The 23,637-nt window shown below is 36.4% G+C and overlaps 2 protein-coding genes across 4 annotated transcripts in view; one reads left to right on the forward strand and one right to left on the reverse strand.

Moving 5' to 3' along the window:
- Nucleotides 1-2,776: 2,776 nt before the first annotated feature.
- TSPYL4 (TSPY like 4) lies at nucleotides 2,777-6,965 on the forward strand. Of its 2 annotated transcripts, XM_011364779.2 has the most exons (2): nucleotides 2,777-3,135; nucleotides 3,169-6,965. In XM_011364779.2, the coding sequence occupies exons 1-2, from the start codon at nucleotides 2,859-2,861 to the stop codon at nucleotides 4,155-4,157; spliced, it is 1,266 nt and encodes a 421-aa protein (XP_011363081.1). In that variant the 5' UTR covers nucleotides 2,777-2,858; the 3' UTR covers nucleotides 4,158-6,965. The 2 variants fall into 2 exon arrangements, with proteins under 2 accessions (XP_011363081.1, XP_011363080.1); XM_011364778.2 differs by having other exon boundaries at nucleotides 2,777-6,965.
- A 4,288-nt stretch (nucleotides 6,966-11,253) lies between these two features.
- Nucleotides 11,254-23,637, reverse strand: part of NT5DC1 (5'-nucleotidase domain containing 1) — a 112,253-nt gene continuing 99,869 nt past the window's right edge. For both annotated transcript variants that reach the window (XM_023533377.1, XM_011364781.2), the window contains 2 exons: nucleotides 17,613-17,781; nucleotides 11,254-13,054 (listed from right to left, as the gene is read on the reverse strand). In XM_023533377.1, coding sequence (XP_023389145.1) covers nucleotides 12,939-13,054; nucleotides 17,613-17,781 — 285 coding nt within the window. In that variant the 3' untranslated portion in view covers nucleotides 11,254-12,938. The remainder of the gene's footprint in view (nucleotides 13,055-17,612; nucleotides 17,782-23,637) is intronic.

The raw sequence follows: 23,637 nt of genomic DNA on the forward strand, positions 1-23,637 counted from the left end.
GATGTACTATTTGTGAATGTCAACAAAAAAAGTTATAAAACATTTGTTATAAGAAGGAATGTTATTCTAAGAATGTTATTTCTGTTCTAGAATGTTTCTACAAGCTCAATTTGATTGCCCCTGTATAGACGATTTTGCTGGCATCATGGCTAGACTCATGGGTCCACACTTGGTTTAATGTTCTGTTGCGTTGTTTTGAAATTCTCAATAAATTTTGAACATAGAGGCCCACATTTTCATTTTGCACTGCCTATTCTATGGTGGTCCTGACCGCAACTGACATAAATAATAAACTTTGGCTTTGAAGTAACACTTACATACATTTTTAAAGTGCTTTCATATCTGTTATCTCATTTGATCCTCACAATTAAGCAGCAAGAGACGAGAGTGAGTGGTAGAGAAGATATAACCTTAAAGTCAGAAGAAGCCTGAGCTCAAGTCTGGTCTCTGCAGTAATCTGGAGTAGTGATTTAATTTTTCTGATCCTTAGAGGCTTCTTCTGTTAAATAGCAGCACTACCTGCCACATTAATGTTGATGTGATAATTATGCAAAATAACATGGAACATGGTAGGTACTGAATAAGTCTTTCTCTTCTTCTAGCTCTTCTGTCCCCTGACTGTCCCAATGTACAAGACATAAAATTTGAAACAGAGATTTAAATGATCTGCCAAGTGTGTTATTCTGGGTCTTCTGAAAAGCAGAAGTCAAACTGGGATTAAATATGCAAAGGTTTTATTAGGGGGGAGGAATTTTCAGACCACTGGTCTTACAGGTCATTTGTCTTGTAACCTTGGCTTTATCAGCTCTGCTATAGGATTCTCGAACAGAGAGACGGGATATTGAGGCTATAAGTAGAAAGCAACACTTATTAATGCCAGCACCTGCTCAGCGGATTCCTATCTAAAGGCTGAACTCTTATTGTAACATAACAAGCAGTTTATGCAGTCTTGTTATTCCTACACAGCTACAGAGGTAAGAACATTAGTTGGATAGCAAGCTATAAATCAAGAGATGTGAGCTGGAGAGTCTTTGAGGTGGGGGAGGTAGCTATGGGAAAACATGTTAGCTGGAGAGTCCTGGACAGGGGGCTGGGGGGAGGGGGGCAGTCAAGAATGGACCTTAACCAGCTGAGACAGTCATTTCTGCAAGCCCTCTCCCCTTCACCCTTTCATATGCCTCCTCTCCTCTCAAAAGAATCTACTATGTATCTGTCCTTGTCTAGCTGAGATGAGGAGACTGATATTCATGAAATGACCAATAAAGTTAAAGATAGACGATAAATAAGAACTAAATTGGATGGCAAAGCTCCTAAGAGCTGTAGAAATTCTATGGACTATCAGAATGGTAAGGTAGTTAAGGAAGGTTATATGTAGGAGATGAGAGGAGGCAATTTGCCAATTAATATATGTCTGACCATGGGGGAGTTAACTTCTTTGTTTATGAAATTAATGCATTTACAATGCCTAGTGAAATCTATATGAGGTAAGCTTGAATGGAGTTTTAAAGAATGAGAAGGCTGTTATTAGTGGAAAATGATTCCATTAACAGGAATAATCAAAACTAGGAACAGTGATGTTACAAATAGTAAAGATACAAATCTTTAAAAAAAATTAATATACATAACAAGAGGAAAAACTTCACAGGTAGTAGCTTTATGCAATTTTATAATTTTCTGTTGCAAATAGCAAACTATTTTTCTCCTGTATGGGAAAGTTAACTTTAATTCAGCATTTGTTGTTCTCTGCATCCTGGCTCAGGATAAAATCAAAGAGAATTAATCTTTCAACAGTGTAAAGAAAAGTAAATATTTTAACATTAACATTTTAAATGTTACTTAAAATATCTTAAGACTACTAATACCTTTAGTGCCTGCAAACAGTTGATTATTGTTCCTGTGCTGCAGTGAATTATCACAGGAGCAAATTTTGGCAAAAGTTTGCTGGCTTCACATCTACAGGGATTATGAAGCAGGAACTATTTTTTGATTAAGATTATAACCTGGGGATAAGCAACAGATAATATGCATAATTTTAGAAATTAAAATCCCCTGAGATTACATTTCTTCCTATAATGCTTAAAGGCTAAATTTGCAGGGTTGCTCCTGTGTAGGGCACCTCAATATAAGGAAAATACATTTTGCTACTTACATTAAAAGTGAAGAGGAAATATTGTTCAATTGCTTGGTAGATGTTGGCCAAAATATATAATAAACTTTAAAATCTGCAAGGAAATTTGAAATTGTCTTTTATTATGTCTTGTTAGGATGCGAAGTTTCCCTTTCAGTTGTTCCTAATTTTTTAAATGATCACACTTAACACAGTAACACGAAATGAACTTTTCTTAAAAATCTAACTCTGTCCATCTCAATTCTTTGGTAACAGCCATGAATCTATACATTAAAGGCCTGAAAATTGCTGAATCCACTTTACATGAGAAGCCCGATGAGCTGACTTGAATAGACAAAAAATAACTCTTCCTACCTTTAAACAAATATTTTAACAATTAATAGCTTTGGTGCCTTGGAAATTCATTCAAAGCCTCAGAAATCCACATAAACAAAATTCAAGTTCTCACATGCTTGAGTTTGGTCTGCATCCACTTATGCGGGCCAAACCTTTTCCAGAATGATGTAATTCAAAACATTTTGTAACACAAAGGATTACCCTAGACTGACGAATGCGATCACCAGGCGCAGTGAGTTTCTCGCGCGATATTAAGACCCTACCGTCCTGACGTCACCAGTTGCTATGGAATTATTCGCCCCAGAGTGGAAAAGAGGGGTGGCGCGAGGGGCGGAGCAACGCTTCTGCAGAGGACCGAGACTGCTCTCGTCCTACAGATCTGACTTCTATCAAAATGAGCGGCCTTGATGAGGGCAACAGTCATCCTACAGGTCTGACTTTTACCAAAATGAGCGGCCTGGATGAGGGCAACAACCTTCCCGTCGCTAAAACCTGCGGCTTTGCTACTCCCGATCATGCTCCGGGACATCTGGACCCAAATCAGTGCCAGAGCGAGGAAACCGAGGCGACACAAGTGATGGCAGACACGGGTGAGGGAAGATTGGAGACCCTCGCGGAGGGAGGTGCATCCCGGGCGCCCTCGGGCTGTGGCCCTGTACTCCGCATTCGAGTTGCTGGGAGTCGCTGCCGTGCAGCGACTAAAGCGGGCCAGAAAGAGGCTCCGCCTCCTACAGAGAGCCTGGAGACAGCCTCTGCCTCCACCTCGGTGGCAACGGACAATAGTCAGGAAAGTGGCTGTCAGCGTAGAGAGCCGAGCGGCCCTGCTGGGGAGAAAGCTCTAGAAGCCTGTGGCGCAGGGGGATTGGGGTCTCAGATGATGCCTGGGGTGAAGGCCAAGGAAGTGACGACAAAAAAGTGCGCCATTTCAGCGACAGAGGATAAGGACGGCGTAGCAGAGAAGGGGGTAGAGGAAAAGAAGGTGATACAGAAGGAGAAAAAGGTGGTAGGAGGAGTGAAAGAGGAGACACGGGCCAGGGGCCCGAAGATCAATAACTGCATGGACTCTCTGGAGGCCATTGATCAGGAGCTGTCAAACGTAAATGCCCAGGCAGACAGGGCCTTCCTTCAGTTGGAGCGCAAGTTTGGCCGGATGCGAAGGCTCCATATGCAGCGCAGAAGTTTCATTATCCAAAATATCCCAGGTTTCTGGGTCACGGCTTTCAGGAATCATCCCCAGCTGTCGCCTATGATCAGTGGCCAAGATGAAGACATGATGAGATACATGATCAATTTGGAGGTGGAGGAGCTTAAACACCCTAGAGCAGGCTGCAAATTCAGATTCATCTTTCAGAGCAACCCGTACTTCCGAAATGAGGGGCTCGTCAAAGAATATGAACGCAGATCCTCTGGCCGGGTGGTGTCTCTTTCCACTCCAATCCGCTGGCACCGGGGCCAAGACCCCCAGTCCCATATCCACAGGAACCGGGAAGGAAACACGATCCCCAGTTTCTTCAACTGGTTCTCAGACCACAGCCTCCTAGAATTTGATAAAATTGCTGAAATAATCAAAGCAGAATTGTGGCCCAATCCTCTACAATATTACCTGATGGGTGAAGGACCCCGCAGAGGAATTCGAGACCCAGCAAGGCAGCCAGTGGAGAACCCCAGGTCCTTCAGATTCCAGTCAGGTTAATTCCTGACCCATGAGAAGCTCCTGCACAAGTTTCTTTACCACCTACTCTTGGATTCTATGCTTAGCCAACAGCATGCAATCTTCCATCTGCATTCTCTTCACATTGGATTATTTTGTTCTTTGGTTCTTCTAAATCTTCAGTTAGTTGCAAGATTGTTGCTTATATGCCTATGCTCTTCTTCTGGGCCTTGGTGCTGTACTACAAAGTTTTAAGTGTTCCAGGTGCATGGCCTTCCGCTGCTTCTGTGCCAAGCACAGTGCTGTAGATAGGCACTGACTTTCTTTGCATGCCTTGGGCCCTGTCTATGACTATGGTCTTTTCCCAGTTTTTAAGTGGTTATCTACTGCAAGGAAGCTTGATACACATCTTTGCAAATAACTACCTGGGCTTTATACTTTATGCCGGCTGTGCTTCTGATACCGTGTAGTCTATGGCGAGCTCTTTGAGTTTCACTACTGTAAGATGAAGCTGACATAGATGATTCCAGCCATCAACCCAAACAACCCAAACTGGACATTCTAGGCTACCACTGACTTATTCCCAGCTGCCTTCCTGGGCCCGTGCCATCCAGCCTGCTGGTTATCTGGCAGAAAAAGAAGGTGGCTGGTGGGTGGCTACTAGGCATGAATGAGGTAACAGATGAGATGTTAATGTTGATCTTATGCCTTTGGTCACTCTGCATCGTGACCAGGTACCGGTGAGTATGAAAGCCTATGCTGTGGCCCACCTAAACCTGTTTTCAGCCTTTCGAATGAGCTTTGCACACTCACCATTGCCTGCCTCCTCAGGAACTATCTGTGGAATTACCCTCAGGCAGCATACAGCAAACTCATGCTCCCCAAACAGTTACCTGTAAACCCAATTTGCCGTTGGGAAGATTGGGCAGTCATATGTGACAGTGCCCAAAGCAATCCTGGAACTGGGGTTCCCTTCCAACAGTTAGCTTTTCTGAGTCCTAAACAGCAGACCACCCTTAATCTAGGCATTTTTGTTAGGCATCCTCTTCCTAACCCCTCCGGCACTCCCTCTGAACATGACGAAGTTGCCAGGTTGGGGCACCAAGGAAGATGTATTTCTGGTCTTTCTCCATGTCCCTCTCCTCCTCCTCCCTCCCTCCCTCCTGTCTCCTTTCCCTCTTCCTTTCCCCCCACCTCTGAAGCAGGTACAGCTCAAAGAAACAAACAAAATTGGCAAAGCAGTCTTTTTGTTTAACTTGCTCTCCTCTTGATTGTGTTCAGAGGAAGCTACTGTACAATGGATTCTAGATGTCATTGCCCTCTCTGTCCTCATGCCTCCACCCCACTTTCTTTAGCAAGGTCTAAACATTTCAAAGGGAGACCTGTAGGTAAATTGCTTAGTTATGGGCAGTGTTCTTTTAGGCCAACTTTTACAACTCCACCCATTACCCCTGTCCATTTACCAAAACCTCCTGTCTGTAACTTGAGCTTTAGTTTGAGAAGCTGGGAGGAGAGATGGAAGGCTTTATAATAATGGGGTCAAGAGAGACCCAGATCAGGTTGTGCTGTAAAGCAACCAAAACTTAAGTTTGATTCCACTTTTCTAAAGACGGAAATTTTGGGGGGCCTTAGACCACTTAGAAATAATACCAAGGCAGCATTTCGTGGGTCACCCCTGTCTTCCATAATATTTTATTACATCCCTGATGACCCAAGAGCTTGCATCCTTCTGCCTGGCCTTAGCTCTCAGTCCTCAGCTTTCCCATTTCTTTCCCTGCTTTTATCCTAACAAAAGAGGGAGCAGGCTACAGTCTGCATTGTGGCAGATGCCAAGCCTCTCTCCTAGAGGATAAGATGTGTGGAGTCTGTCTGGATTTTCAAACCAAGCTCTAGTAGGTGGGGCAGCAGTGTGCCAGGGCTGTCTTACTTATGGAGGGTATGGTGGTGGTGGTGGTGACATTCACCCTTATCCTTTCTCTTTTCCTTCTGAAGCCCTTGTCATAAGCTCCCCAAGGGCTTGGCGGGTATAGACACAGAGGAGTGGAGAGGGTGCTCTAGGCTGGAGAATCTGAAAGTCCAGAAACAAATGAGCCTGCTGTGGAGTGGGCTTAGAAAGGCAGTCAGGGAAGACTGGAATTTTGCAGAGTCAGGGGTAGGAGGGGAGGCCCTGAGGCTCCTCCCAGGACAGGTGGGAGAATCAAGTGGTTGATGTTTAAAGAGGATGCCTGGAGAATTTTCCTCCAATTTTTCCTATATCCCCGCGTTCACCAGTAGATTTTTATACATGAAAATGCAAGTCTAGATGTTTTCTTTCAATTATTCCAGGAGTGACCTATATGTGGAAGATTAATGGTTTATGCTTCTTATTTCACTGTGAGTAAAATCCTATTCTTTCATTTTTGCTTGCTGGCAAAATTGACATTTACAGGCCTGTTTTTGCTTGTAATTGAGAACGTGTGCAAAATATCAAACTTGTTTCCTGTGCAGTATGAAGATGTCTGTGAATATTCATTAATATCAGCTTGTTCTGATCTTTTCATATATACTCTATTCTTAGAAATATTTGACTGTGATCTTTGAAGAGTCTGAAATTTTGCAAATTGTCACTGTCTTGTGAAAGTAATCTCAAGAAGAAAAGCATAACTGTGTCTTACTTGATATTTCTTGCCCTAGTAGTAATGTGGTGCTTGATATTTTATGTTCCTAACTAGTGTTAACTACTTGTAGAATTGCTCCTCATACTAAACAAGGATCATTAGTACTTTTGTCCTCTATGTGCTCAAAGGAAAAATAAAACCTGTCATTCTGCTGTACTTCTTTTCACCAAAAAATAAAAATTACTAAAGCTCTGTCTGTGTGGTCTAGGCTAATATAAGGTTGAGAAATCATTAAAGTTAGCAAATAGTCACTGTAAGCATCATGCTGAAGGTAAAAAAAACAAAACAAAACAAAAACCCACCAAACCTAAGATTTTTTTGCTTGGAAGATGGTAAATTAGCCCACTGCAACTGCATACTCATGAACATAATTTTTCCTCTACAACCAGTGCAGTTTTGGGTGGTAATTGAAGCATCATATGTTGATTTGCCACTTACTGATTTCTGTGGAAAATTGTTCTCCATGCAGCATCCTTGTTTATGTTAACCACATCTCCTCTTTGGTCTTGTTCTTAATGAACTTGATAGACTTTAGGAAGAATTAATCATTGCGTATTCTTTAAGTGCTACTTAAATTCTTTTCCTACAACAGTGTGATGCTTTAAAAAGAACAAAAAAATTATGCCTGAAATATGTCTAGAAACAAATGATATCAGACATCAGCTTTAGTTAACAGGAATATTTTGCTGTTTGGTAGCTCTTACATGAAGGTTTGGGAGATAAATACTTCTGCACTCTTTTCAGTCAAAAGGGCTGTGGATGCTGCAAGATCTGGGAAAATGAATGAATGAAGTATTTTTAGCCATCTAAACAAAAATTTGATAAATGCCCAAAATTACTGATTTGAATTAGAGACTGTTAATTAAGTCTACAGTTTAAACAGACTTGCTGACTTTATGCAATTCTTTCTTGCATGTTCTACTTGCTGAAGTGTAATTTTCCTAGGCCTGGAAAATCTTTCTAGAGAGCTAAGGTTTCTTTTGCAAGCGCTACACTCATCTTAATCCTAAATTCCCCTTATAATGTTCATTTTACTTTTTCAATTCAGCGATTGGTGCATCATCAACCACCTGTTTCAAGCATTATCCCTTTTATCCTGTTCTGAATATAATCAGAAGATGTTATTTTGTTCTCCTGGGTTTATTATCAGCTTCAGTCTAACCAATAGTGTTCATTTCTGTTAGGCTGATGCCACTCATTTGTTAGAGATGAACATGGTTTCTGTTTTGTCTAATAAAGTTATAGACTAAATTAGGCATTCTCTAGGTTGTACCTACTAACCACTGAGTTCACTCCTGCAGTCCTGTTTCGTTTCTTTGCATTGCCTTTTTGTTTTCTTCAATTTTAAACAAATTATTTATGCAAACCTCCGAAACAGTTCAGAGGGTCTCATCCTCTGGTCACCAAAGAAGTACGTATCAGTTTGATTCGCTTAGGCCATGTTCCCCTGAGTGTAGTAGTGACGTACTTCATGATTTCCCTGGTCCCTACATAACAGTTCTTTACCATTTCTGGGCATTCAGCTCAGGCCAGATACCCCAAAAGGCTTCTCTGACCTTCCTTAACTCAGACTTCCTCTCCCCTCCCCATATTCCTGCTCCTGCTGCTTCCGCTTTATCTCGTTAATTCAAGTTTCCTTAAATCAGTTTTAATCATTTAAAAAAAAAAACAAAAAATTACCTGCATTCTTAATTTCTGAGTTCCCTGCTCCATGGAGTCACAGTTTGAGCCTTGGACATCTGACTTTGCTTCAGATACGTATTGCCTAGCTTGACAATCTCAAGAGATCTATGTCAGGCACTTCCATGTGTGTTCTCATGTTACCTTTGTAATCGATATAAATTTTACTATCTCTATTTAAATAGTTGTGAAAACAGAGACAGAAAGTTGAAGTAAATTGCCTAAGATGCAAGTAAGTCACACAGACTTTAAATTTTCTGATTTCAAGCTAGGGTACTTTTCACTGTATCACAAATGTCTGTATTAAATTTGGCATAAAAACAAAAAACCTATTTATGTGTGTATTTAGGCCTCAGATGAAGGTTATATGAATGGTTTTTGAAAAAGGTACTTTTTATCACTTAATTCAGGGTTCCGTGTTCAGATTAAAATACTCCTGAATTTGCCTATGTAATCTTGATGTTTGTTGCCTAAATGAAACTAGCAGTCTGTTCCTTTCATCAAAGGGAATAAATGCACCATAAGGACTTTAAATATGTTATACTTATGAAATTTAGCTAAGAACTGTAAAGAAATATTGATATCAAATTAGAGCAATTTTTTAATTCAACATGGTGATTGTTTTTAACAGGCATTTAGGAATGTATTCCCTTCTCTAATTTTTAAACTTTGTTAAAATTTTATGAAGCTTTGACCTTCACTAAGAAAGTATCAAGGCCAAAGTATCAAGAAAGGGAAATAAAGGTTTTTTGTTTTAAATGAGTATGGGAACAGGTGCCTGGTACAAGAACCTGATTGTCAAGCAGTCTGTGATATTGTCATTTTAAGTAATGACTCGAATTCTCTATAGATATCTCACCTTCCACTAAGTTTGCTTGGACCAGTTTTCATTATTCCTTCTCCATTTTGGTTTCCTCGATAGCAGAGAGGGAAATTTGCTAAGTGTTCAAGGTGAACATTTAAATGTGAATATGAAGAGTAGACCTGCTTGTTGATGACTTTAGCATATGTGGCTTCCAGGAAGAGCAGACATTATACATTGTAGGACTCCTGTGCTTCTTAGTTCTCTATTTTACTCATCCAGGTAAGTTCTATGTTATAGATATTTACTATTTTTTATAAAATTATGTTCCTTTAGAACAGAGCCTGTGTCGTCTTCATTTCTAATCCCTCAGTTGTCCTACCATGGTGTGATTATTAAATTGAAGTATGGTTTTAGACTGAGAATTTGCCCCAATCTAGATCCAATATTGGAAGACTTTACACATCAATTAAATAAGAGCATGAATTTTGGGGTCAAACTTGGGCTCATGCACAGACTCTGTTCCTTAAAAACACTGCAACTTTGAACAAGCATATTATCTAACCTCTGTAAATTTCAAAGTCTTCATCTGTAAAATTTTAATTATACTCTCGTCATATGGTTGCAGTAGGAAGTAAATAAGATAAGGTACATTTACTTGCCTGGTGAGGAATCAGCACTCATTACTATTGAATTTTTACCATTATATCTGAGGATGATTTTAGAGACCAACAAGAATTTACTTTTTTGAATTCACCCTACATGGACTGGACCATGCCCAAGGATTTTCAAGGGCAGCAAATGGACCACACTGGGTGAATTAACTCTTGAATATATCCCAGTCTTGCACTAACTCATGATAACTGTGTTATCAAGAGCCTGAGAAGAGGTAAGGGAATGGTATTGCAACCATATTAAAAAAAAAAAAGGTATCCACGTGATTCTAACATTCAGTCATATCCAAAAAGATAGTCTGACATTCAATTTTATGCTGGTTTTTTACATAAAATCATATTTATTTTGCATTCAAACAAGTTCACTAAAAATGTGTATACATATACCTACATATGTACATATATATGCTTTATATATATATACACATATATACATATACTCTAAATTGAAATCAAGTATTATTTCCCTACTAACATTCACATCCAACAATAACTTTATGTGCATGTATGAATGTATATATATGTATATATATGCACATACATATGTATATGTATATAGTGGGGAAGTTATACTTGATTTTAATTTAGAGTTTAACAAACACAGTAGTTGATTTTTGATTTTAATTCATGATTCAAGTGAATTTTCTGCTACCTCGATATTCTAAATACCAAATTCTGCCAAATCATTTGACTACTGTGGCATTCAGATCTTTCTTCTGCTGATGAGATCAACAGTGGCCAGCAAAGAAAATCTCAGCTCCCTTGCCAATTATTTTTATGTATCTTTTAGGTAATGAATGTTTGCCTGTATGCTAATATTAAACTTAAGTCCTCTGTCTATTTGCACAATTTTCCTGTTTTCTTACTCATGACTTTATTAAATATAGAGCTTTTCTTTTTTAATAGTCTCTTTAACTTTTATAGTGCCATTTTGGATGATTATTTTTGATCTTCACATCTAATCGGAAACACTGTCACATTTTAGAAATAATGAAATAAAAAATTTAAAAGTCTATTTACAGTCCAACAGAAAAACAACATTATTAGGCTATCTCTGTTAGAAAGGTAGAAGAAACTTGGAAACAAACCCTCTTGACAAGAATGAAAAAAATGAGGTCAAATTAGGAAGGTAACTTGCTCAGATTCTTTATGTAGGTACTAATAAAAGTAAAACTAGCACTTTTGACTTGAGTGAACTTTTTTCATTCTTTAGTGGCCAAAAAGTGCAATGAACTTCTTATTTTGGGGTTCTCATTTTTCATACTAACAACAGCAGTTTATAAGAATTTAAAGATGATTATTCTTTGCCATTGAAAAAATAAATGTGTAAGAAAAAATAGCTTTATTTTTAAAAGAAATCAAATGTATATTGAAAGTATACACAAGACAGCATATATCATTTAGTCTTAAGCTTGACCGTGTGTGCTTGTTATCATATTCCAATGATTCTGGAAATCAATTTCACATTACCATATACTTATTAGTAGATAGCAGAGAGCAACTGACTTTGAGAAAATAATTTCAGTAACTGCTTACACACCCTGAGATACCTGTCCCCACATTATATTTGGGATTACTTGAGGATTTAAAAATTTTAACAAAATATTTATCTTTTCATTGCATGCATCAACATGCTAAGTTCTCTGCTATAGTCCAAGTAATGATATTGATAGTGACCAGTATGTTTTCTGATATTGTCCATGATAAACAGAATGAAATCACAATATAAAGAGTAGCCAGAATTTATATTGTAAACATTACCTGGCTCCTAACATCTTGCAACAAATAGCTACTAATATGACCATATATAGCACACAAAGAACACAGTAATCCTGTATTGCAGTATATGTATAAAAACTCTTAAACCAGTTTTTCTCAACCTTTTTTTTCATTATCATCCCCTTCCCATGAAGAAAAATTAAATATAACTCAAATTTAATTAATAAATTTAACTTTATATTTGTCTTTAATGAGAAAAATTAATACTAAGGAATAAGATTTTTATTGGGTAATGTTTAACTTTGGAGGGCGACTGTCCATTGCATTGTCTAATATTTTTTTCACCCCAAGAACCAATGTTTGTCCCATTGAGAACACATACTTTAAAGTGAATGAAAATGAATTAAATGGCCTTTAACATTAAGGGAGAACCTAACAGGTAACACTGGAGGCTGAAATAGTTGGCTTCTGGTATCATCTCTGTCCCATACTGGCTGTGTGGTCTTAGAAGAAATCATGTCTCTTTTATTTCCTTGTTTTGGAAAACACAAGAATAGCATAAAACCTGATAGCTTGGAATAATCATTTAATCTCACCAGATTCAGTGTTCTTGGGTATAAATTGAAAGAGCTGGTGTAGATCAGTTGTCCCTAATTCTGGCTATGTTTTCCTGAGGCACATAAAAGATGTTTGTCAAGGTTAATCTATACCCGAGTCCATTTCAACCAGTCTCTGGAGGTTATGGTCTAGCCAGTAATAATTCACACTATTATTAAATAGTACGAATTTATTTATAAATTAATAAATAATAGTGTGAATCACACTATTATTAAACACAGGTTCCTGGGCCCTGTTTCCAGAATTTCTAATTCTGTAGATCTGGGGTGGGACCTGCAAATTGGCATTTCTATCAAGTTCTCAGGTGATGCTATGCTGGTGGTTTGGGACCACGCTTTTAGAACCATAGCGTAAATATGTGTGTGTATGTATGTGTGTGTCTGTATATATATATCTCCCCAGATGAATTCTAATCTCAGAATTATTGGTATATACAAAATTAATAAGGTTCTTTTCAGTTCCAGATATTGAGATTTTAATATAATGAGAGCTGTTGGGCATCAAGATGATCTATATAGAAAGGTGACCTACTAAAAAACATCAATTTCTTGGTCAATTTTCATTAAGAATTTGTTCCTATAAAGCATTTTATACTATTTAAATTTTTTTTTTAATTTTTACAGTACATTTGCTGTGCATATGGTTCTTTACTTCCTTTTGGAGTAAAGAAAAGTTATTTTGTTGTCCGCGTTTCAACATTTGATAAAACCAATGGAGGGTTTGGATAGTAGCCAGCCATTTTTGAATTGTTTGAAGAGAATCTTGTAAACTTGTAGTCCAGGGGCAATTCTGGAAAAAAACCAAAACAATTTGATTATTCTGCAGATCTTAAAAGGCCTTTCATAAATATAAACATCAAAATGTGATGGTCATTGATAATAAAACTTATTTTTTTAGTTTCATAATTTTAATATTTCGTTTGTCACCTGAATAGGTTGTACCTAGGATGAAGAGTATAGATATTTTTCCCTATAAAATTTACAATAATATTAAAGTCAACTTATATTTAGAGATATTGTAAATCATCTTCAGAACTCAAACTAGTTTAATTTTTGCATTTAGTTTACCCTCCACACACAAAAGTTAACACTTTTTTTTTTTTTAATTTAAAAGTCTCTCAGGCCCTACTCTGAGGATCATGTAATTGGTAAATGAGAACTAATAATCTTCATAGCCCTTAGTAATAAAAGAATTACTAAGGATAATTTTTAATGCCCAGCTAAATAAAGATTCTAGTATGCACAATGTGGCAACTTTCCTCGTATGATATACATTACACAAATACACACACACACAGACACAGCCATAAGGGGAGGGCACATAAAATGCATACTTTATTGATGGTGGGACACTGTGATAACTTTATATAAGTCTCTCATAAGCTAGTCTTCAGATAATTTCTTCCCAAATTTCTTCAAGGAAACATTACCAGAAATATTACAATTGAAATGTTATATGTCATGTTATGATATTTATTACACATGCAGATAGATACAGGGCAGTAATCCTTATTTCACGAATTTCCTAGGTAAAACATCATTTAGTAGTACTGAGTATTTACAAGACACTAGCATAAAAATTATGCTTTATATTAAATGCCAGAATGCCCAAGCAGTTAATTCTTATAGGGAGAAAACTAGTGCTAGAGATTGGGAAGAAAGAACACTGCCTTTCTGATGCTAGAGAAAGTTTTAAAAAAATATTACATGAATACAAAAAGGTTATAAGAGGTGAAGGGAGAGTATCAGGTTTGTTTTTCGCCTCCTATCTCATTTGAAACAAACATTTTATTCTCTCTTTCAGGTAGCAGAAAAGGTCTACTCTATTAAGAAATCTCAGTATGGAATAGCTAAACTGAGATCAGATGACTTCTGTTAAAACAAGGGTCTCTAGACTGGTGATTCTGCAAGAAAACATTTACATCTCTGTTACAGGAAAGTCATTGTTGGGTGCTGACCATTTGGAAGAAAAGAGAAAGAAAGATACACAAAGAACCAGTTTCTTGTTTACCCCAACAATGCTCTATTAACTCTCTATACTAAATATACTATAATAACAATCATATTAAAAACAATTAAATGAAGTGAACCTAAATGAACAAATATTCTTAAATGGTAAGTTCAATGTATAATAACATAACAGACAGAAACAACTCCTCTTGGGACTTTTTTTTAAAAAAGATATTAACAGGACAACATTTATATAAAGATTCTATCTTCAACATGTCTAATGCATGGCCATCCTATTATTTTTCTTCCAGCCATTTTTCTTAAGTGGAGGTAAATTATACAGTAGTATCCAACTTTATTGAAATAATCAATTTGAAGTTCTGTGTGAGATATAACTTTCTGAGCATGTGATCATAGCAATGAGTGCTTAGATCATAGTGCTAACTTCGAGACTGACTAAGTAACAATTTGCTTTTTGAGGAAGTATCTTGGACATCAAAATCAACAATTGAAAATGACATACCAACTCTCTCATTCTTCCCCCACCCCCACAAAAATTGATACTTGGAAAATGAAATGAGAGGGCAATGATGTTATGTCTATTATCCTCTGTAAGAAGAGGTGATTACCACAGAAGATGAAGAGGGGGTTATTTTTCAATTCTTGGGAGAAATAGTTAAATCTTAGAATGATGGAGATTTACTTTTCTTTGACTTTCTTACTATTTCACAACCATAGCCTACTGAATGGTTTTATCCAGGTACTTCAGAATAACTCAGTAACTTCCATTACCACACTACCCTACTCTCTCACTGTAAATTTGAATCACTCTAAAATAAAAGAAAGGAACAATGAAATATAAAAATTGAAAATAAGTTAATCCCTTCAAGTTACAAGGTCCATTTCTTTAACAGAAAAGTCATCTGTGAAAGGAAGAAATATATTTAGGTTATCTTTTAAAAATTTTGTGCATATAAGCATGGGACAATGAAAAATAAACCATTCTTTCGAAACCAATGAAAATGAGATATTATTTCAATGAGTAAAATATACTGACATATGGGATTTGTATACTGGCATAGAAGATGGACCTTTGGGAAGGTCGTACATATCTTAGGGTCATCATCATCATCATCATGATCCTACCATTAATTCAGATAAATATTTTGCTTTATTTTCTCTCACATTCCTCCTGTGAAGGAGGAAATGCAGGCTGGTATTATTCTCCTCAATTTAAAGAAGAATCTGAGGTCAAAAAACTTAAGTATATTTACTACTTCTAAACTGGAACTGAGACAACTAGCAAAGCTGGATAAAAATATAAACATCAGAGTGAGTCATTGGAGAACTGAAAAGGCAACCAAGACCTGAGAACACAATTCCTGAGAATGAGTAATAAGTGGAGATGTGAGCTGACATTCTGCCACAGCTCTTTCTCTTAGGCACTTGAAGTCTGGCTGGGGGCAGGGACAGTTACAAGTGGCAGAAAAACCAGTAGAGCTTTCGTCAGCCTTGAAGAGCTGCAAAGAAAAACTGAGGGGCTAAAAAAGCTCTATAAAGGAAGGGGTGGAGAAATGGACTCTGCTGGTTTTCTACTCAAGCCCCTTCCCAAATTCTGAAGGGAACTTTAGGAAACTAAGAAGCAAGCAGAAGCACAAACCTCTGTAAAGCAGAGTGGATTTTTCAGTAGTTTCTTGGTATTGAGAAAACGGAGGGATGAATATATATGACCTGAGAGAGGAGAAGGGTCCTGGGGAATACTCCAGACTTCCAGTTACATATTTCTGAACACAGAATTTGTTATTACGAAGTGATTCTCTTTCATGTTAATAGATATTTCCCTTAATGTCTACTTTGTTTCACATTATAATTTAGTGAACACTTTCTTTTGGTTAAAGTTGTTAGCATGGTATCTCTCCTAAATCTTTTGATATCCAAACTTTCAGTGTCCTTATGTTTTAGAGATGTCTCTTATGAATAGCCCATAGTTGGGTTTTGTTATTCATTCAGGCTTTAAATGAGAATATTTAGCTACCTACATTTATTGTAATTACTCAGGTTTAAATTTATCATTTTACTGAATGCTCTTCATTTGTCTTGCTTATTCTCTTTTTTTCCCTTATTTTCTTTTGGATTCTAAAGTTATTTTATATTATTAGCTCAGCATGTATATGTATTGTATATCATTAAAGTTCTTTTGATTACAACATGCATTTCTGACTTATCTTTTACCATATAAGAATTTAAAACACTTTAACTCTAGCTGTCTTCCCTTTGGGATTTATATGACATTGTTGTCATGTTTTTATATTCTGTATTTAAACCCCAGAGGACTTCATTTCTTTTTATTGTTTCCAACAGTAAATATTCATTTTAATCTTCACATATCTATCCTTTTGTTGCTATACAGTCCTTCGTGCATCTCCAGTCTTCCAAGAGGCATCATTCTTACTTTTTCATGAAGAACAAGAGCTGTTAGCATTTACTTTAGCATAGGGCTTCTGGAGATACATTTCCTCAATTTTTATCTGTCTAAAAATCTTTTGATCTATTTTCCAGTGCACTCATTTACTTTTCAGCTATGTTTAATCTCCTGTTAAACCCATCCATTAAATTCTTAATTTTGATGTCTCTACCAAAGTTCTCATTCCTTTCTTTTCTGTACTTGACCACAGTAAGTTGTAAGAAATAACCTTGGTTATTTCTGTTTGTGCAGTCTCATTTCCTTGTGTGCCTGGCTAGTTTTCATTACATGCTGAACCTTATATTAATTGTTTTCAGAAATAATCTGAGTCCTAGAATGTTAATATTCCTCAAAAGAATATTCACTGGTTTCTACCAGGTGCCCTGCAGGACTACCAATCTAGAATCTTCTAAATCCAATTTTCGGGATTCGTATGATTTCAAGCTGAGCTTCAGTCCTATTTCAAGTTCATCCTTACCCTATGGTAAACTCCGTTGGGGTCTCAACACAGATTGACTGAGAGAGTCCACCAGGCCCTCTACTTCCATCCCCGTAGGCTCATGAAGCTACTCAAAGACCTACTCCCTTTCTTTGGTGCTTGCTCTTGAGTCAGCAAACACCAGGGAGAAAAGCAGCCCCCAAACTCAGGCACACCTTACTTGGCCTCCTTAGCATCTTGTCTTGGTAATTTTCCCCTACTTTTATCCTATGACTCCAAGCAGACTTAAAAAAAAAAAAAAAAAAAAAAAAAGTCCAGCTTTTGTAGTTGGTCCCAGGAGATGGGCATGTCCTAATTACCTAGATTGTCATATATAGATATTTCCTAAGAAAAGTGTCATGGAGAGATTTTTTTCTTTTAAATGCAAAATTTCTAGTATTTAAGGTCATTATTATCCAGTAACAGGTAAAGCTTTATAAATATTTTCTCCCTTACCTGCTATTGCTTCAATACTTGGAATTGCAATAGTGCTGTAAGTACTGATTCTCTTACAAGACCATGTATAAACCAAGGAGTCTTCTGTATTTTCCAGTCTCGAAACAGAATCGATAAAAAAAGAGCCCCATTTTTTAGATGATGAATTTAGAGGCTTTGTCTTCTGTCCCTGAAACAAGAGAATAGAACAATGAAAAATCATTATTAATGTTCAATCTCATAAGTATTTTCCTCCACTAAGTAATAAGTCACAATAAAAAAAAATCTGTAAGAATTTCAGTTGTTTACCTTAACCAAACTATATACTACATAACAAGTAAAACAAAGCTTAGAAGTCCTTTAAGGTAGCCTCCTCGGCTTTGTGTGGGAACCCCTTCTCATCCTTAGGGATCCGGCCTGGATGCCAACCAGGATGTTTTCCTTGACCTCCACACTCAGATTGGATTAGGTTTCCTCTAATTTCCTATATCCCGAGTTTGTCCCTAATATATTATCTCATACTATCTCACATTTATCATGCTATTTACTTTTTACCCTTGACGGATTATTAACTACATAATATTAGGAACTTTCTTATGTATTAGTGTAATCCTAAGGCTTTAGTGCCTAGGACAGGGGAGGCACATAAAAATGGTAGACTAAATAAAAGACTCATTCAATAAATACTTCATAGTGTTTTATGGATATGACATAAAATTAAGAACTTAAAAAAAAATCCTATCATATCCATGTAATCTGGATTTTACAATCTCTTATCCTGTTCTGATGAAAATTTCATTTTAGAGCAGCACAGTCACAAATTAGCCTCTAGATTCATAATTCCATGAAGTGCTGAAACTCACTTTATGAATCAAGATGAATATATGTTTTCAGAAGATGGTGTTTGGAAATCACTCAGCATGAATTGATTTGGATTTCACCAAAGATATTTAAGAGCAGCATAGAATATGAATATCCATGTTCCTGTGTATACATTTAAGGTGTATTTCAATATATCTTCTTAAGGTCTAAAGAACAGTTTACAAGATAAATTTCTTTACGTAGTTCATTATCTTTTCTAAAATAATGAATCAGAAGAAATGAATCATGACTCACAAACTATATATAGATAATAGTTTTTAAGTGAGTGGTTGAATCTAGGCTCCTCTCTATTCCTATGAGAAAAGGAAAATAAGACATATTTACCCTTTCTGGTTCAATGAAGTATGGATACTGCTATGATCTACATGTTTATGTCTCCCAAAAGTCGTATGTTGAATTCTTCACCTCCAAGGTGATATTAGGAGGTAGGGTCTTTGGAGGTGCTTAGATTGTGAGGGTAGAACCCTCCTGAATGGGATTAGTGCCTTTATAAAAGTGACACCAGAAAGCTAGCTTTCCCCTCTGGCATGTAAGGGTACCGTGAGAAGACAGTGGACTGAGAGGAAGCAGGTCCTCATCAGATACCAAATTGACCAGCACCATGATCTTGGACTTCTCAGCCTCTAGAACTGTGAGAAATAAATGTTTGCTATTTATAAGCCAGCCAGTTGATGGCATAGCAGCCCAAGTGGACTAAGAAAGATGCCAATCTTTGTTCATTCTAATGTTGGGGGTTTTAATTACACACCCATACACACGCACGCGTGCGCTAATCAAAAGAATCATGCCATTTTCTGAACACATCAATAAGAAACACTTCTATTTTTGTTAGAGCTTTATATATTATAGGTATCATCCTTTAATGGTAAGTGTTCTCACCAAGTTTCTATCCTCTCTTCTGCTCTCTCTGTAATCTCTCTCCCTTAGACATTCATTATGTCCTAGTTTTCCTAATTCTAACTAATCTATCTCCCAAAAGCCAGTTTGATCTCATCCTCCAAATATTTCAAAGAAATAGGATTCAACATTAAATCAATCATATCTCCCTCCTCACAAAAGCAGTTTTCCTTGACTTCCCTATTTATATGAATAAAACCTATCATTTCCAATTGCCTATGCTTGAAAACCAGCTATGTTGTAAGTCTCAACCCCTACCACCAGTACCAGGTTCATCATTTGTGCCTCTAGAACACCTACCTGCAAATTCTCTTTCTTTCTCATTACTATCCACTTGTTCATGTTTGTGTTACCTATAATATGGGCTGCTGAAACAGCTTCCCACAGCATCCCCTTCACCCTCTACACAGCTGTTACACGAAAATTTCAACATTGTTACTCTACGTTCAAAAATTGTTAGTGGTTCCTCTGGCTGACAAATCTGCACATGATCAAGACTGCACTGTAGTCTGTACATTACAATCTCTGTACACTTATTCGTGTTATTTCCTGAACCAAGAATGTTATTTCTATCATTTGAAAATGTACCTGTTCTTCAATGTTTATCTCAAATTCTACATTCTTTGTGAGGTTTTCCCTAATTCTCCTTGATGAAGTATCCACCCTGCGTTATTTAAAATTCTTTAATAACTTGTACCCTGTCCAGGAATTTATACTTTATTTCTATATTCAAGTTCCCTACTCCCTCTATCCTCATATTATAATACATTCTGTAAAAAGGAACTGTGTCTGACTCAATGGTAAGTCCCCAATACTCCTAGCAAAGAGGCTTACACAAATTAAAAACTCAGTACAGGTATATGTTGAACAACAGAATGGTGTTCGACTGGCTTTGTAATAATAAGTGGCCTTATTAAGACATCTCTGCTAATCCAGTAAGCTCTTACCTATGTCTGATATGTGCAATAAAAATTTTGAGTATTATTCTGAAATGTGTGTGTGTATAGACACACAGAGCTACCAATCTTGCCTCTCAATCTCAGTGTGAGTGGATTTAATTAAGGACATATATAGGACATATATACGTAAGCTAAGTTACATATAGATCTCTATATCTTTATGAATAATGATTCATTTAGTCTTGAAAATGAAAAAAAATGTTTATGTGTGTATATATATGTGTGTCTAATACCATGACCTCTGACCAAAATGGAAAGGTTTCAAGATAAAAACAAAAAAACAAAATAGAAACAAAACCCCTGAATATAATCAGTTTCTTCTACTTAACTTATAATTTAGTTTTATTGACAAGGCTTATCTGTAAAAGAACCCTGAGAAAAAAACATAACCAGTTGAAAATATCTCACAGAACTATGAAATGCAATGAAGTGAAGCTTTAGCGAATATTGGTTCCAGTTTGTTTTTTTAAGTTAACTCATACAAATGTATCTCAGACTATTTTATTAGTAACCAATTAAAAAACCCAGACAGTTTTATTAACTTGATTGCTTTAAGGAAGTATAGATAACACCACTGTTTTAACTGGCACTTCATGGATTACTAGTGAGGATGGGCATCTCCTCTCATACATAAGCTTTTTTCTTTAGTCTACTGCCTGATACCTCTTGTCCAGTTTCCTATCTGAATGTTCCATTTCTTATGTGCTAGATATAAAATCACTGTTGGTTTTTATTAGGTTGAACCACATGAAAGTGCTGATTTTGAACTATTCTTGTCATACAAAAAATGGCAATTTTATAAGGTTCCATCTAGATGGATGCTGCAAAACACTTTTCTCACTGGTTAACAGTATTCCAGGTATCTTGAACAAAACTATTTAATATTGATGCAAAGTCATCAACTTTTCTACTTATTGTTGCTCTTTTGGGTCCTAATTTGAGAAATCCTTCCTTGTCCTAAGGTCACATGAATGTTTTCATAAATTTTCTTCACTTAATTATACAGATAAAATTTTACTTTCCATAATCCATTCGGAATTAGTGAAAAAGGAACTCATCTTATTTTTCTCCACACAGAAACTACGTGTTCATTTACTGAATTGTCTATCTTTTCTGATGATTGATAAATCTTCTATCATATATCACATTTTCATGGTAACTTGGAATGTGATACAGGGGCATATGTCTGTATTTTTTTCCCTCTGTTCACTAACATTTTATATATATTTTGTCACCAGTATTATATTTTAAAAAATTACTGTAACTTCCTAACATGATTAGTATCTGAGAGAGTGAGATTCTTTCCTTTCATTATCCTTTTTTACATAATTGTCTTAGCTATTTTTGGGCCTTCAGTTTTTTATCTAAATGCACTTTGTGAAGTTCCACCCAAAATCTTTCTGGGATTTTCCATAACATTACACTAATTTTATAAATAAATTTAAGGAAAATATGTAACAGTATAATTTTAAATCATGTCTTCATAAATATGGTATATCTCTCCATCTATTTATTTGTGTTCAGAATTGTTTCTAATTGAGGAATAATTGACAGATAACATTAATTTCAGGTAATACCATGTAATTATTGGATATTTGCATATATTGTGAAATGTTCACCACAATAAGTCTAGTTAACACCTATTGCCACACAGTTACAAATTTTTTTGTGATGAGAACTTTTTTCAATATATAATACAGTATTATTTACTACAGTCGCCACGCTGTATGTTACATCTGCATGACTTATTTCACAACTAGAAGTTTTTACCTTTTGTTTATTTCCGATGGCTTTCTATGCTAATGATCATATAACTCCAAAATAATCACAACTTGGTGTCTTTTCTTCTAACTCTAATTCCATATTTCTTTTTCTTTTCTTGTGGTGTTGGCCAGCTCCCTGTTACATGATATAATTCATAACAGGTATCTTTGGTCTAGCTAAGAACCTTAAAGGCTATGTGTCTCCATTAAATATGGCTTTACATTAAATATTACCTTATAGATTACACTCCCACTGGGTTTTTTTGTGGATAGCCTTTCTCTAATTACAGGCTGGCTCCCTCTTTTTTGCTGAGAATTTTCATCATTAAAATGAATTATTTTGGCAACTAAATTTCATAGCATGTTATTCTAAAAACCCTGAGAATACTGAAGGAAGCTAAAGAGGAGAGCTCCTTTTCTTTTTCCTATGGAGGGTAGTCTTATGAAATGAAGACTGTCCCAATAATGACAAGATTAATGAAATGACTTTTATTTCTGGAAACAAAAATCAATGGAAACAAATTATTTTTCCTTAGTCTCCATAAGTAGGCTTACTTGAATAATTCAAATGGGTGATTTTTGTTTATCTGTCATGCTCCAATAGAGTAAGTTATCAATAGATACATTAAGATTTCAGAAAGTCTCTTATATAAGCCTTTCAAGTGCCCTTTGAGATGTTCTCTGTCCTTGAGATACCTGTCACAAATGAAGGGAGGTGAAAATGATCTTTATGTTCCAGATGGTTTCACCTAGAATGGAAATTGCTTTAAATATGTGAGAAATTGAATTCAAGTCTAAGTGAAACAAGAATGTCCACAGAATGTGGGAAATGTAAACGTTCTGGTTCACTTCATCAATCCTGAAATGACTTGGTTAATTTGGTTTCCCATTATATTGTTTAAAGTTCACTTACACTGAATCAAGTAACCACAAATATGTAATTAAATCCCTTTGCATTCAGGCTTTGTACTCACCAACAGACTGTACATGACACATGTTCTGTGTTTGACATTTGGTTAAAAAAACTACACTCCATCTTTCTGAATAATCACAAAATAAGCAGAAGAATGCCCACACAAGGCTTTCTGTTTAGTCCTCTTTATGGACTGTTTCCCTCCTCTGTAGCAACTGAAGATGTTTGCATTCTTGTCTCTTCCACAGAGAAACAGGAGAGAACCTGAATTCTCCTGGCGTGCTGAACTTACACCTGACTTTGGTGTGCCGACAGAAGTGTGCTGTGCAGAGGAACAGACCTGAACTTAAATATGAAAGCAGTCTCATTTTTAAAAGTTGTGGTTTTAGGTTTAGGTCAAAGACAATTTTTTAAAAACACACAGAATTATTTTAAAATTATGCATATATGCCTTTAAGCATAAGCAGAAAGATGCATGATTGAGAGTTTTCCTTTAGCAACTAAGTTGGCCTGAAACATCTGCTAAGGATGGGCACATCAATTCAAATACTGCCTCAAAAACAAACCACAGAGACATAATGGCAGTCGGTCTGACCAGGATAATTTTGAAGTCACATAGTATGAGGATACTT

This window comes from Pteropus vampyrus, unplaced genomic scaffold, assembly GCF_000151845.1.
Source record: "Pteropus vampyrus isolate Shadow unplaced genomic scaffold, Pvam_2.0 Scaffold101, whole genome shotgun sequence".
Lineage (NCBI taxonomy): Eukaryota > Metazoa > Chordata > Mammalia > Chiroptera > Pteropodidae > Pteropus > Pteropus vampyrus.

What these genes read in the sequence shown, in the direction of transcription:
- TSPYL4 (XM_011364778.2), top strand. Translation starts at nt 2,859, where the DNA reads ATGAGCGGCCTTGATGAGGGCAACAGTCATCCTACAGGTCTGACTTTT.